The sequence below is a fragment of the Oncorhynchus clarkii genome, chromosome 3 (assembly GCF_045791955.1).
Source record: "Oncorhynchus clarkii lewisi isolate Uvic-CL-2024 chromosome 3, UVic_Ocla_1.0, whole genome shotgun sequence".
Lineage (NCBI taxonomy): Eukaryota > Metazoa > Chordata > Actinopteri > Salmoniformes > Salmonidae > Oncorhynchus > Oncorhynchus clarkii.
Genome location: NC_092149.1, coordinates 59,030,461 through 59,046,837, shown reverse-complemented (window position 1 = coordinate 59,046,837; position 16,377 = coordinate 59,030,461). Strand labels below are relative to the sequence as shown.

The window sequence follows — 16,377 nt, the reverse complement described above, 5'->3', positions numbered from 1 at the left end:
AAATACAACCCATATTTATGTTCAATTATTTTCCTTTTTGTACTTTAACTATTTGCACATCGTTACAACACTGTATATAGCCATAATATGACATTTGAAATGTCTCTATTCCTTTGGAACTTTGTGAGTGTATTGTTTACTCTTCATTCTTTATTGTTTGTTTCAATTTTGTTTATCTATTTAAAAATATATATATATTTAATTTTATTTCACCTTTATTTAACCAGATAGGCCAGTTGAGAACAAGTTTTCATTTACAACTGCGATCTGGCCAAGATAAAGCAAAGCAGTGCGGCAAAAACAACACAGCGTTACACATGGGATAAACAAACAGTCAATAACACAATAGAAAAATCTGTATACAGTGTGTGCAAATTAAGTAAGGAGGTAAGGCAATAAATAGGCCAATAGTGGCAAAGTAATTACAATTTAACAATTGGCACTGGAGTGATAGATGTGCAGATGAGGATGTGCAAGTAGAAATACTGGTGTGCAAAAAAACAAAAACAAATATGGGGATGAGGTAGGTAGTCGGTTGGATGGGCTTTTTACAGATGGGATGTGAACAGCTGCAGCGATCGGTAAGCTGCTCTGACAGCTGACACTTAAAGTTAGTGAGGGAGATATAAGTCTCCAACTTCAGTGATTTTTGCAATTCATTCCAGTCATTGACAGCAGGGAACTGGAAGGAAAGGCGGCCAAAGTAGGTGTTGGCTTTGGCGATGACCAGTGAAATATACCTGCTGGAGCGTGTGCTACGGGTGGGTGTTGCTATGGTGACCAGTGAGCTGTGATAAGGCGGAGCTTTACTTAGCAAACCTTAAGGATGACCGGGAGCCAGTGGGTTTGGCGACGAATATGTAGCGAGGACCATCCAACGAGAGCATATAGGTCGCAGTGGTGGGTAGTATATTGGGCTTTGGTGACAAAACGGATGGCACTGTGATAGACTGCATCCAATTTGCTGAGTAGAATGTTGGAGGCTATTTTGTAAATGACATTGCCAAAGTCAAGGATCGGTAGGATGGTCAGTTTTATGAGGGTATGTTTGGCAGCATGAGTGAAGGAGGCTTTGTTGCGAAATAGGAAGGCAATTCTAGATTTAACTTTGGATTGGAGATGCTTAATGTGAGTCTGGGGGGAGAGTTTACAGTCTAACCAGACATCGGTGTTCGCCTTAGCAATCTCACTAGGATAAAGACCTCCTCCATTCCTGCCATTATTGAAAGAGATCGTGATACCTCACATCTCAAAATGTGAGGCTAGATCCCTTATTTCAAAGGTAGTTATAGTCAATGAACTAATCACTGCTCATAATCTTGATGTAATTGGCCTGACTGAAACATGGCTTAAGCCTGATGAATTTACTGTGTTAAATGAGGCCTCATCTCCTGGTTACACTAGTGACCATATCCCCTGTGCATCCTGCAAAGGCAGAGGTGTTGCTAACATTTACAATAGCAAATTTACATTTACAAAAAAAAAGTATTTTGAGCTTCTAGTCATGAAATCTATGCAGCCTACTCAATCACTTTTTATAGCTACTGTTTACAGGCCTCCTGGGCCATATACAGCGTTCCTCATTGAGTTCCCTGAATTCCTATCGGACCTTGTAGTCATAGCAGAAAATATTCACATTTTTGGTGACTTTAATATTCACATGGAAAAGTCCACAGACCCACTCCAAAAGGCTTTCCGAGCCATCATCGACTCAGTGGGTTCTGTCACAGTCATACTCTGGACCTAGTTTTGTCCCATGGAATAAATGTTGTGGATCTTAATGTTTTTCCTCCTAATCCTGGACTGTCGGACCACCATTTTATTACTTTTGCAATTGCAACAAATAATCTGCTCAGACCCCAACCAGGGAGCATCAAAAGTCGTGCTATAAATTCCCAGACAACACAAAGATTCCTTGATGCCCTTCCAGACTCCCTCTGCCACCCAAGGACGTCAGAGGACAAAAATCAGTTAACCACCTAACTGAGGAACTCAATTTAACCTTGTGCAATACCCTAGATGCAGTTGCACCCCTAAAAACGAAAAACATTTCTCATAAGAAACTAGCTCCCTGGTATACAGAAAATACCTGAGCTCTGAAGCAAGCTTCCAGAAAATTGGAACGGAAATGGCGCCACACCAAACTGGAATTCTTCCGACTAGCTTGGAAAGACAGTACGTGCAGTATTGAAGAGCCCTCACTGCTGCTCGATCATCCTATTTTTCCAACTTAATTGAGGAAAAAAATAAGAACAATCTGACATTTCTTTTTGATACTGTCGCAAAGCTAACTAAAAAGCAGCATTCCCCAAGTGAGGATGGCTTTCACTTCAGCAGTAATAAATTCATTAACTTCTTTGAGGAAAAGATCATGATTATCAGAAATCAAATTGCGGACTCCTCTTTAAATCTGCGTATTCCTCCAAAGCTCAGTTGTCCTGAGTCTGCACAACTCTGCCAGGACCTAGGATCAAGAGAGACACTCAAGTGTTTTAGTACTATATCTCTTGACACACAGATGAAAATAATCATGGCCTCTAAACCTTCAAGCTGGATACTGGATCCTATTCCAACTAAACTACTGAAAGAGCTGCTTCCTGTGCTTGGCCATCCTATGTTGAACATAATAAACGGCTCTCTATTACCGGATGTGCACCAAACTCACTAAAAGTGGCAGTAATAAACCTCTCTTGAAAAAAACAAACCTTGAACCAGAAAATATAAAAAACTATCGGCCTATATTGAATCTTACATTCCTCTCAATTTTTTTTTAAAAAGCTGTTGCGCAGCAACTCACTGCCTCCTTGAACACAAACAATGTTTACGAAATGCTTCCGTCTGGTGTTAGACCCCATCATAGCACTGAGACTGCACTTGTGAAGGTGGTAAATGACCTTTTAATGGCATCAGACCGAGGCTCTGCATCTGTCCTCGTGCTCCTATACCTTAGTGCTGCTTTTGATACCATCGATCACCACGTTCTTTTGGAGAGATTGGAAACCCAAATTAGTCTACACGGACAAGTTCTGGACTGGATTAGATCTTATCTGTCAGAAAGATATCAGTTTGTCTCTGTGAATGGTTTGTCCTCTGACAAATCAACTGTAAATTTCGGTGTTCCTCAAGGTTCCGTTTTAGGACCACTATTGTTTTCACTATATATTTTACCTCTTGGGGATGTCATTCGAAAACATCATGTTAACTTTCACTGCTATGCGGATGACACACAGCTGTAAATTTCAATGAAACATGGTGAAGCCCCAAAATTGCCCTCGCTAGAAGCCTGTGTTTCAGACATAAGGAAGTGGATAGCTGCAAACGTTCTACTTTTAAACTCGGACAAAACAGAGATGCTTGTTCTAGGTCCCAAGAAACAAAGAGATCTTCTGTTGAATCTGACAATTAATTTTGATGGTTGTACAGTCGTCTCAAATAAAACTGTGAAGGACCTCGGCGTTACTCTGGACCGTGATCTCTCTTTTGACGAACATATCAAGACTGTTTTAAGGACTGCTTTTTTCCATCTACGTAACATTGCAAAAATCTTTCTGTCCAAAAATGATGCAGAAAAATGAATCCATACTTTTGTTACTTCTAGGTTAGACTACTGCAATACTCTACTTTCCGGCTACCCGGATAAAGCACTAAATAAACTTCAGTTAGTGCTAAATACGACTGGTAGAATCCTGACTAGAACCCCAAAAAATTATCTTATTACTCCAGTGCTAGCCTCCCTACACTGGCTTCCTGTTAAGGCAAGGGCTGATTTCAAGGTTTTACTGCTAACCTACAAAGCATTACATGGGCTTGATCCTACCTATCTCTCTGATTTGGTCCTGCCGTACATACCTACACGTACGCTACGGTCACAAGACGCAGGCCTCCTAATTGTCCCTAGAATTTCTAAGCAAACAGCTGGAGGCAGGGCTTTCTCCTATAGAGCTCCATTTTTATGGAATGGTCTGTCTACCCATGTGAGAGACACAGACTCGGTCTCAACCTTTAAGTCTTTACTGAAGACTCCTCTCTTCATTGGGTCATATGATTGAGTGTAGTCTGGCCCAGGAGTGTGTAGGTGAACGGAAAGGCTCTGGAGCAACGAACCACCCTTGCTGTCTCTGCCTGGCCGGTTCCCCTCTTTCCACTGGGTTTCTCTGCCTCTAACCCTATTACAGGGGCTGAGTCACTGGCTTACTGGTGCTCTTTCATGCCATCCCTAGGAGGGGTGCGTCACTTGAGTGGGTTCCTGTTTGGCCCTGTCCGGGGATATCATCGGATGGGGCCACAGTGTCTCCTGACCCCTCCTGTCTCAGCCTCCAGTATTTATGCTGCAGTAGTTTGTGTCGGATGGCTAGGGTCAGTTTGTTATATCTGGAGTACTTCTCCTGTCTTATCCGGTGTCCTGTGTGAATTTAAGTATGCTCTCTCTAATTCTCTCATTCTCTCTTTCTTTCTCTCTCTCGGAGGACCTGAGCCCTAGGACCATGCCTCAGGACTACCTGGCATGATGACTCCTTGCTGTCCCCAGTCCACCTGACCGTGCTGCTGCTCCAGTTTCAACTGTTCTGCCTGCAGCTATGGAATCCTGACCTGTTCACCGGACATGCTACCTGTCCCAGACCTGCTGTTTTAAAATCTCTAGAGACAGCAGGAGTGGTAGAGATACTCTTAATGATCGGCTATGAAAAGCCAACAGAAATTTACTCCTGAGGTGCTGACTTGCTGCACCCTCGACAACTACTATGATTATTATTATTTGACCATGCTGGTCATTTATGAACATTTGAACATCTTGGCCATGTTCTGTTATAATCTCCACCCGGCACAGTCAGAAGAGGACTGGCCACCCCTCATAGCCTGGTTCCTCTCTAGGTTTCTTCCTAGGTTTTGGCCTTTCTAGGGAGTTTTTCCTAGCCACCATGCTTCTACAACTGCATTGCTTGCTGTTTGGGGTTTTAGGCTGGGTTTCTGTACAGCACTTTGGATATCAGCTGATGTACGAAGGGCTATACAAATAAATTTGATTAGATTTGATATAAGTATTTATACTTGTCAACATATTTTAAGTCAGAACCGTCCAGAGTAGAGATGCTAGTCGTGCGGGCAGCGATCGGTTGAAGAGCATGCATTTCGTGTTAATATTATTTAAGAGCAGTTGGAGGCCACGGAAGGAATGTTTGAAGCTTTGAAGCTTGTTTTGAGGTTTGTTAACACATTGTCCAAAGAAGGGCCAGAATGAACAGGATATGTGTACAGTTGATATTTCACTTGCTTTGGCAATGTCAAAACGTGTGTGTTTCCCATGCCAATAAAGCCAATTGAATTTAATTGGAGGGGGAGAGAGAGAGAGAGAGAGAGAGAGAGAGAGAGAGAGAGAGAGAGAGAGAGAGAGAGAGAGAGAGAGAGAGAGAGAGAGAGAGAGAGAGAGAGAGAGAGAGAGAGAGAGAGAGAGAGAGAGAGAGAGAGAGAGAGAGAGAGAGAGAGAGAGAGAGAGAGAGAGCTGAAATACTGCAGATATTTTTAGATTGTGCTTGCATGCGCCAGAAGAAGAGCCAGTGATGGGCCCTCCCCGGACTTGCATATCCTCCTGAGCACAAGACTCACTGGCTTGATTAACATAGCAGAGCTGCTGGTTCAAACAGATATCCCCTCACAGGCACTCATCTCAAACTATCACTCCTCCCCTCGCTCTGATTCTGTCTCTCTCTACCTCTCAATTTCTCGCTCCTTCTCACTGCTTCCCCCCCCCCCCCCCCCCCCCCCCCCCCTTCGCACACGATTTCCTCTATTCCCCAATTCACTCTCCCTCCCTCTATTCCTATCCACCCACTCTCTCTCGACCCATTTCCCTCTCTCCATCTCTGTCCTTACAACAGAGATCAAGGCTAGGCTGGGCTGTAGGTCTGTACTTCCTGACGTGGTAATGTGCAGCTAATTGGTCGTTTTCAGACCAGTGGGCACATCGCACAGCAGCTGTTGGCACTTCGTTGCCATGGAGCAGACTTAAAAGACTTATCAGTCCTTCTGCTCCACTGATTACAGGTGTCGGCTCCAAATCAGAGAGAGAAACCACTAATTTACAAACCAATACAGCAAATAAGGAAAATAGAGATAGAGAAAGAGTGGAAGTATATTTGCATTCATTCAAACATTGCAGTAACACATAGGATATGTGCAAATTGTGGACTTAATATATAAAGAAAGAAATTGTAAGAGCTAAATCTGAAAAAGTGCTAATTCTGCTCTCATAGCTGCCAGTGCATAGTGTATCTAGTTGTCTACCTAGAATGGAAATCTCTGAACAGTTGTTTTGATTCGGTAACTTTAGTCCTGTTGATGTTTTTGATGTTTACTGCAGCATCAATCTACAGAGGTGTAGGAAAGGTTGCATTGCCTGGCAACAGCGAAATGAGACTATTCCGGGATTAGTGTCATAAACTAGTCACTATTTTCACTGCTTCCTTTTCCTCGCCTTAACTTCAGCAGCTCTTGCACTCCATCACATGGGCAGGTGAAACAGAGAGAGACAGAGGAACCGGCGGCATTCGTTGACGTCACAGGCACAAACTGGGGCTATAAAAAGCCACCTGCCAGTACATGCAGTATAAAACACGGGGAAGACTTTGAGAAAAGCTTCTGAAAATACAGGTTATGTATCGCCCTATGATTGTGTGTGTGTGTGTGTGTGTGTGTGTGTGTGTGTGTGTGTGTGTGTGTGTGTGTGTGTGTGTGTGTGTGTGTGTGTGTGTGTGTGTGTGCTTGCGTGCACATCTGTGTATGTGAGGGGTGTCTCTCACCACTTCTGGAAGCAGCTTGGTGGCCAGGTCATGGATTGCTTTTCCTAGAATACACAGGGAGGACAAGATGAAGACCACCCCAAGGACCACGCACGCTCTGTGGACAGACAGAAATCAAGTCTTAGGGCTTCTTCCATTGTCATCCTCCAGTAAAATTGGAAGCAAAAATATTCACAAAAACATATTTTTAAGGTCATTTTTATAAATTTTTTGCTGCACCTCACCGTGGTACACTTAAATCCGGTAGATTATTGGTTCTCCAGGGAGCCATAACTGATTGTGAATGCTACTTTAACACAGGTGTAATCAGGCATAGAGAGGCAGAGGAGATCTGTTCCAATGAAATAAAAAGTGAAACGCGTCTGTTCTCTGGGTTCCTGGCTACGGTTACAGCAGCAGCTTCACAGCTCAGTACTTTGGCGCCAGAGAAAGATGTTTGCTTCCTCTGCCATTTCTTCCCCATTTATCTCTCATTTTGACACTTCCGCAAAGGAGGAATGAGAATGTCTCCATCCATCCCTCCCTCCCTCCACCTCCATCCCCCTTTACAGCAGGCGGGCATAAGATGAATGGTAGATGGGCGGCATTGTCCTTTATCATTGTAGCGCCTGCAGTGCTGAGGAAGTAGCTGTGACATGCCAGAACAAGGCCGTCAACCAGGAACAAGATGTAAACTGGGACGAACCCCTGTATTACTGTGGAAGATGTCCTGTATCATTGTACACTGGGAGAGATATACTGTGCCTGCATGTGGCTGCCTGGACTAGAAATACATTTAATGTCTCAACATCTCAATAATGTAACGTATGAGACACACTGATATAGAGTCGAGCCAAAGGCAAAGTACAAGGCAGGTTTCTGAAGATAATAACCCAGTAGGCTACTAGAGGAGGGAGAACTGTTGCTACGGTGGTGTACATGGAATGTTCTAATAGGGAACACCATGCAACTTGTATGTTCAATGAGATGAATATGAATGTTGCGCCCGTTTCACTCACATGTACTCCCTATGGGCGGAGTGGACAGCTGCGGCATTGCTATAGCGCCACAGCACGATAATTGAAGATAGCACGTCCAACGTGGCGTCAAACTGCAAAGACAGACAACCTGCGATTAGGCCTCCAGTGAGGATACATCAAATAACAAAGTATATAGTACATTCAGGAAAACACTCAACTCTAGTCCCACCTCCCATTCCTCCCTACTTAAACTCCATATGCTCTACTAATAGACTAGGCTGGTTACTGGACAGTAGGATACAAATCCCCATTAAAATCTGTCAATTTAAAATAGAGATGTCTGCCTGAAATAAACCCATCCGCCGATGTCGCACTTCCACACCTGTGGTGAAAAGTGACAGAGCTAGAGCGGTGTATGTCAGACCATGAGACAAGCAGAAAATCGGTCTTCTCACAAAATTGTCCGGGGTGTCCGAACAGTTTGACCTACAAAACTATTATGACCCCTCTATAGACATGGCCTTAACAGCTCCTCATTATCCTCCATCATCCAGCTCCTCATTATCATCCATTATCATCCATGTCTAATATGCAGACTCTCTCTAGTAACCTGTTCTCGTTTACCTGACATGACATGATAGCTTCTTTTATAGCATCCTAGAGCTTCCCACAGTATCTGTGGGGATATTTCTGTTATCACACAGTGTTCTGATGTGCTGTTACCAAGGAAACAATGGCAGACAACTTGCATCTGATCCCCACCAGAGTTAATAAATTAGCACCATGACTTTATGACTAATTAATAAGTATAAATGGAACTCACTGCAAATCCAAATGCTGATGCGCTGTGTCTCATGAACGAAACAGCTAGAGAGAAGAGAGAGAGAGGGAGAGAGAGAGAGAATAAATGAATGCCTGAGGAACAAAATACAAAGGATTCTAACAGCAAAAGTTATGATAACAGCAACATCTGAGTTAATATTGCTATTTCAAAAACAGACAAACACAAGTACACACGGACACACACACACACACACACACACACACACACACACACACACACATACACACACACACACACACACACATAAATCATTTTTGTTATGTAATAGTTTAGGATTTTTCAGGTTCAAAGATCAAAACACTGATAACCTATTCTGTTTGTACATCATTCATTTTATCAGCACACCTTTTAAAGTGTAGCTTGAATTTGAGGAGAATTATTCCGAGATTAGCACTATACTGTAATAATCTCTGAGCAAAAATGGTATGGATTTAAACAGCTATAATCCTACACAGGGAAGGTTTGAAAGGCATAGAGGATAAAGATCTGTTAACACGTTCCATTTGATTTCTCCTCAATACTGGATTGTTAGAGTTGAGAATGGAACAGAAGATTATCCATCAAAGCATCTTATACATCTGTAGCATTTGACTCATCAGGCACTTAATGGTTATAATAACAAGCTTGATTCATCGGATTCTGGCCCAAATTCTCCATATTCTCTCCATCCGTTTCTGTTCATTCCGTCCTTATGAAACTGGGGGCTTTTAAGTTTCCTATGTGATGCGTTCGTTTTCAGGGCGGTAACAGTCCCACGGGGCGCCCTGTCGCTAGGCAGATCACCATGGAGACGGGCAATCTGAGTGCGAGCTGAGCTGGAGGAGAGTTTCAACAGGGCTTTTATCTCAGTCTCTCTATCTTTGATCCACCAATCAATGGCTGCCATGGAGGCTATGGTGTGACCTCTCTGGTCTAGGTCTTAAAAGGCTTAAAAAGGGTCTGTGGCGTAGGGGACCATGGTGACAGACAGACCCATGACGCGTGATGCTAAGATGCTCTGGCAGACTGGCACCATATTAGAACTACCAACTTCCTCTTATCCCCTCAGTCAACACCGTAGGCCGGGTCGATGCAAATAACACAAACAAAAAAGGGATCTGCAGGACAGTCTGACAGTCCAACAGTCAAGTGAGAGAGAGGAACAAACAGGCTCACTCCTGGTGACAGCTGGTCTGCTAGCTGCGGCAGCAGTACAGCGTGAAGCAGGATGAGTGGATCTGCTGGCCGTACTGTCAGCATCCAGTCCTGTACAGGGAGCCCTTAGGTTGTTCTCTTCCCAAGCCGTCTGGAGGCTGGATCAAGGCACCAGGACGCCAGCCAACACAGCCTGCCAAGGGCTGCCAAAGCTCCGCACGCTCTTCTCCCAGACCAGGGATACATCCCAAATGGCACCCTATTCCCTACATAGTGCCCAGAATGTTAGTCTGCCCTGCAAGCACAGCACCCACACTAACAGACAGACTCACTCCTATTGGCACTGAACCATGCAGCCACATACATAAATGCACTCATTCAGAGTGAGTGCAGATACAGAACCCAGAACAAGACAAGCAATACAGCAGGTCACTACAGTGATGCTTATCATTAGCCTGGGCACTGACCAGCACAGCAGTTAGCCTATAACAAAAGCAATGGTATATTTGTTTCAGCACAAAGTGGGATCATTAATCCATGCATTCATTTCCACAGAGAACACACTGTGTGGGGTAATGAGGAGGGGCAACAGGGATACAGAGACAAGAGTCACTTCCATGCTGGTGAAATGGGTCAGGGACCAGGGTAAGCCTGGAAATGTGACTGTCTAGATTCCAGAGCAATGACCACGGGTGAGGGAGGGGAGGAGAGGGAGGGATGGGGCTAGAGTGTTGGGTGATGGGGCGAAAAAGTATTGAATCACGCTAATAAGTGTAGCCTTTTATCCAGCCAAGGAGACAAAGAAAAATACCTCAGTATTTATTGCGAAGTATAAGCAAAAACTTGAGCTGGATAAAAGGCAAAAGAAGTCTCACTTGACAGACTCATGAAAACACAAGGTAGATAGATCTCTGTTGTTGGTATTAATGCTAGTGATTAGTTTACCCAGCTTTGCTTTCAGAGGCGATTGGCGTGTCTGAAAATGTACCCGTTCCGTGTCAAAACAAAGAGAGTGCTACAGTGCTACAAAGCTTTGGTGAAGAAGATCTCTTTGTGATTTATGAAAGGAGGCGCATGGAGGAGCACTCAGCACTCGGCTGATACCACACATTTATCAGGGAGTCAAACATGCCTGACAAGCAGCACTTTAGCTGGGGAGAACATAGATAGTATACAGACACAGATGAAGATGTTGTTATTGAAGATATAGGATGCTTCCGTTGTTGGCTTGACAATTGACATATTCACATCTGATGAACTACTCTTACACACAATACAGTATATAATCTTCTGTGGAAAACAGAATACGATGTACTGTATACAGGGTTTTGCATCTCATTTGCTCTTTTGTTCTGTTCTATGAATCTTGTAACAACAGTATTTTCACAGGGCTAAGTTTAATTGGACTGTGACTCCTCACCTTAATGTCCCTTTCTTCTCCGTCTCCTCAGCATTAACTGTCCCCTCTCTAACTCACAGACAGCCTTCTCCTCTCTCTCTCTATCTTCATCACTGATCATAAAAGTGAGACAGGGTATTTCCATAAGTAAGACAAATAGCAGCGGAGCTCTCACTGGCAACTAAACACATCTCGTTTTTCTACCTCATTTCTCAACATGTCAGACACACATACAGTAATGTGCCATAACTAGAACTCTGGTGATATACCGCACACACACACACACACACACACACAGCGCATACTCAAGAATCAGTCAGCTTTTTCAGATACATTACTGCATATTGAGTCTCATTTTAGTACTGAAATGACTACCTTCGCTAAGAAATTGATTTGGGACCCTAAACACCTGCAAAGATCCTAAATGATCTGAGGTAGAGATACTAATGAACTTGGCAGGGTTTTAACTACAGCAGTAATGTCCTAATGCTGAGCCTGTTATATAAGGACTGGGTGGACGCCAAAGCAAAGCGGGGTCGTTTAGTTGGCAGGAGTGACACTGCTGAGCCCAGGGTCGCAAGATGCTACACTACACTACAGCAACTGATCTCACATCAGTCCCCACCTCTTACTTCAAGACATTAAAGCAGGGAGAGGAGCTGTAGAGCTGAAAGGAAGTAGCTTGGTAGAAAGATGCCCTCATAAAGGCAGCTTGCTGTCAAATGTATTGTATCTGAGCAATATAGTGTGTAGCTATCCTCTTTCTTTCTTGGAGGAAAGATAACCATGCTCCTCCTATTAGGAGCTGGTTGGGCTCCCAAGTGGCCCATCCACAGGATCTAAGGCACATCTCAGTGCTAGAGGCGTCACTACAGACCCTCGGTTCGATTCCAGGCTGTATCACAACAGGCCGTGATTGGGAGTCCCATATGGCAGCGCACAATTGGCCCAGCGTCATCCGGGTAAGGGTTTGGCCGGTGTAGGCCTTCATTGTAAATAGAGTTTGTTCTTAACTGACTTGCCTACTTAAATAAAGGTTCAATAAATACAAAATAAAATAAAATAAAAATTGACAGTGCTCTGCTTTCTAGAGAGTGTTTCTGGTTTGGAACCCAGTCCTAGTACTTTAAATGAACCCCAGATTCTGGCTAAATCCCTTCAGAGGATCAATACATAATCTACTAGAACAAAATACATTGCTGTCAGCCTTGTCCCAGGGGACAAGCATCACACCTCGCCATGAACTGTGATTCACGCCCCTTTAAACCCCAACTCCACTCCTCTTCATTAAAAAACCCATCATTCACCCTGCTATGACAAATAGCTCTGACAGACTCGCAGGAATCATTTGCGGCTAACGAGAAATGTAATTATGTTCCCTCTTCCCTCTTCTTAGGGGCGAGACCCAGATTATGGGTGTAGTCAATGATCTTGGGAGAATCCAAATGAATTGGGGAGGGTCATCTGCAATCATATAGCATCTCTTATATTAGATGGATGCAGTGTTAACCATTAAAATAAAAGTATCTGCTTGGCAAAAGCCTCTGTGCCAGTGATACTACACGGGAGAACACGAGCACTGCTTCCATGAATTCCTTCACTTTGCCATGCAGAGACTGTTAGCTAGCATGGTTGTTCCATCACTCAGACTAATGATGATGCTCTGAGGCTGATTACTATAGTATAGTCCTATTACACTGTATCTCACTGATGAGATACAGTGTACATCACTTTAATCTAGTTTAAATGGTCCATAGGTTGCTATTGATTAACTATGGAAATTCAAGGAATTTGAAGCCAGTCCTCTTAGTGATTAAGAGAAAACGTTCAAAGGAGACTGGATATTAGAGTTATGCCACTCAGAATGTAACAAGCTTCACCACCGTGAGTGCAATTCTGATTCCAGGAAAACTCAGTGCGTTACCTGTCCTTTGAAATAATAAGAAGGGGAAACAGACTATCATCTTCTTCAGAGGCAGACTTTCAAACCTTCGTGGAAATGGGATGCTCTAGAAATCACTGGCAGATCACTGCAGGGTGTGTGTGTGTGTGTGTGTGTGTGTGTGTGTGTGTGTGTGTGTGTGTGTGTGTGTGTGTGTGTGTGTGTGTGTGTGTGTGTGTGTGTGTGTGTGTGTGTGTGTGTGTGTGTGTGTCTAGTGCGTGTCTGCATGTACTGTACATACTGTAAGAGTGAAGTTGAGAACAGTGTTGTTGAGAGAGGTTAGCTATAGTTTAGTACTTTATCTTGGTCCGTTAGCTAATTGTCTCATGTTGATAAACATAACTAAATCCTTGGTGCAGCAGCAGCTGGTTTAAACAAAGCCCTTGGCTCCCGGATCTTTTCTTCTTAATTAACAGGCGCTTATACAATAAGACCTCTGCGGGGCTTCAGCCTCCCACTGCAAGACCACTCAGACCTCTCCCTTTCCTCCCAAATCACCCCCCTCTGTCCTCCGCTTCCTCCCAAAACACCCCCCCTATGTCCTTCACAGAGCCTCAGAGCAGCGGCCCAGTTGAAAAGTAGACACATCCGACATGGCTTTACCCCGCTGCTCAGCTGCAATATGTTGTGTTTAATAATTCAGGACCTACAGCACTGGGCCGCTCCACTCTGGCTGAGAGGACGGCTACAGTCCACAGCTCCCCTGCAGAGCCAGGGGAGGAACCCACATCCCTCTCTCCCCCTTCCTCCCCCTCCCTCTCGCTCCAGTCCACACTGGCTCCCCCAGCCTCCCCTTTGTCTGCAGCACCTCTCAGGCCCTCTCCCAAATTGATTTCAATGCAAACGATCGATTCCTTCAGTAAGGGAAGTGCCACCTGGGATTCGGCTGCCTGCCTGCCACTGAGGCTTCTGTTGTTATGATGAGAGTTTGTGTCAAGAAAAGTGGGGTGCAGGCGCCTGGACTAAAGCATGGCACAAATACACATTACAGGAGAAAGTCCTCAGTGGCATCAACATTGACCCACAACAACAAAATAGACATGGAAAGTGTTACAAATTTTATATTTTGAGGAAAAACGGTCTCCAGTGTGTCAGTATATTCATGTTCTTCACAGCTCTGAGACACATCGTGCTGTGAGCTGCTGAAGGACATCTCAGCACATTCTCTCACAAAACACCAGCTGAGTGTGAAAACACAGCATAGTAGCACCAAACAACGGCATCACTTTTCAAGGTCCACCAGGATGTTTGTTCACTAACTGTCTGCAAAGGCTTACTGCACCAAAATGACAATACATTTAAAAAACACTCGCCGTTGATATTAAATCCTGTGGGACTGCATCTGCCAACTGTAGTCTACTGCATATACTACGTACATTTTACAGTATTAGATTTAGTTTTGGCTAACTGAAAATAACTGCTTTGTTTTATCTTATTGCAAATCCATGGAGTAAGCTGGCAAATTACAATTATACACCTTTGAAAAGCATATTTGCACTACTGATGATTTGCTGGTGAAGAACTGAGGCCACTCTACAGAATCCGACTGATCTGATTTACGTTGAGCCGTGGGAGGGCGCAGCGAGAAGCCAACAGAGGAACAGCTTAATTGGGAGAATTCAGGACAAATATAATGGAGATAAATAATGTATGTGTGTTTTCTCAGACTGGTTTTAACATGTTGTGCTCGACCCACCAATTGTCCACCACAAAACACCAGAAATGTCGCAAAATAGCCTGCTATGATTTGACTATTAGATGTGCAATGTTTCCTTAAACAATATCTATACAATACCAGTCAAAAGTTTGGAAACACCTACTCATTCAAGGGTTTTTCTTTATTTTTTACTATTTGCTACATTGTAGAAGACATCAAAACTATGAAATAACACATATGGAATCATGTAGTAACCAAAAAAGTGTTTAAAAAATGTGTCAAAGTAACCACACTTTGCCTTGATGACAGCTTTGCATACTTGTGGCCTTCTCTCAACCAGCTTCAGGAGGTAGTCACCTGGAATGCATTTCAATTAACAGGTGTGACTTGTTAAAAGTCAATTTGTGGAATTTCTTTCCTTCTTAATGTGTTTGACCCAATCAGTTGTGTTGTGATTAGGTAAGGGTGGTATACAGAATATAGCCTTAGATGGTAAAAGACCAAGTCCATATTATGGCAAGAACAGCTCAAATAAGCAAAGAGAAATGACAGTCCATCATTACTTTAACACATGAAGGTCAGTCAATGCGGAAAAGTTCAAGAACTTTCAAAGTTTCTTCAAGTGCAGTTGCAAAAACCATCAAGCGCTATGAAGAAACTGGAAAGTAAGACCCAGAGTTACCTCTGCTACAGAGGATAAATCTGTTAGAGTTACCAGCCTCAGAAATCGGCAATTAACTGCACCTCAGATAGCAAAGACATATCTCAACATCAACTGTTCAGAGGAGACTGTATGAATCAGGCCTTTGTGGTCGAAGTTCTGCAAAGAAACCACTACTAAAGGACACCAATAAGAAGAAGAGACTTGCTTGGGCCAAGAAACGCGAGCAGTGAACATGATAAATCCAAATTTGAGATTTTTGGTTTATGAGACGCAGAGTAGGTGAACGGATGATCTCTGCATGTGTGGTTCCCACCATGAAGCACTGAGGAGGAGGTGTGATGGTGTGGGGGTGCTTTGCTGGTGAGACTGCCAGTGATTTATTTAGAATTCAAGGCACACTTAACCAGCATGGCTACCACAGCATGGCTACCACACCATCCCATCTGGTTTGCGCTTCGTGGGACTATAATTTGTTTTTCAACAGGACAATGACCTAGAACACACCTCCAGGGTGTGTAAGGGCTATTTGACCAAGAAGGAGAGTGATGAAGTGCTGCATCAGATGACCTGGCCTCAACAATCACCAGACCTCAACCCAATTGAGATGGTTTGGGATGAGTTGGACCACAGAGTGAAGGAAAAGCAATCAACAAGTGCTCAGCATATGTGGGAATTCCTTCAAGAAATTTGACCATGAAGGCCTGATTCACATAGTCTCCTCTGAACAATTGATGTTGAGATGTGTCTGTTACTTGAACTCTATGAAGCATTTATTGGACAGCAAGTTCTGAGACTGGTAACTCTAATGAACTTATCCTCTGTAGCAGAGGGAACTCTGGGTCTTCCATTCCTGTGGCAGTCCTCATGAGAGCCAGTTTCATCATAGTGCTTGATGGTTTTTGCGACTACACTTGAATAAACTGCACTTGACTGCACTTGAAGTTCTTGAAATGTTCCTGATTGACTGACCTTCATGTCTTA

The 16,377-nt window shown here is 43.7% G+C and overlaps 1 protein-coding gene across 3 annotated transcripts in view; it reads right to left on the bottom strand.

Annotated features, from left to right (window-relative positions):
- Window positions 1–16,377, bottom strand: part of LOC139399914 (transmembrane protein 163a) — a 96,422-nt gene that overhangs the window by 12,948 nt on the left and 67,097 nt on the right. For all 3 annotated transcript variants that reach the window (XM_071145043.1, XM_071145051.1, XM_071145058.1), the window contains exons 3-5: window positions 8,580–8,623; window positions 7,796–7,887; window positions 6,798–6,894 (exon numbers count right to left, since the gene is read on the bottom strand). In XM_071145043.1, coding sequence (XP_071001144.1) covers window positions 6,798–6,894; window positions 7,796–7,887; window positions 8,580–8,623 — 233 coding nt within the window. The remainder of the gene's footprint in view (window positions 1–6,797; window positions 6,895–7,795; window positions 7,888–8,579; window positions 8,624–16,377) is intronic.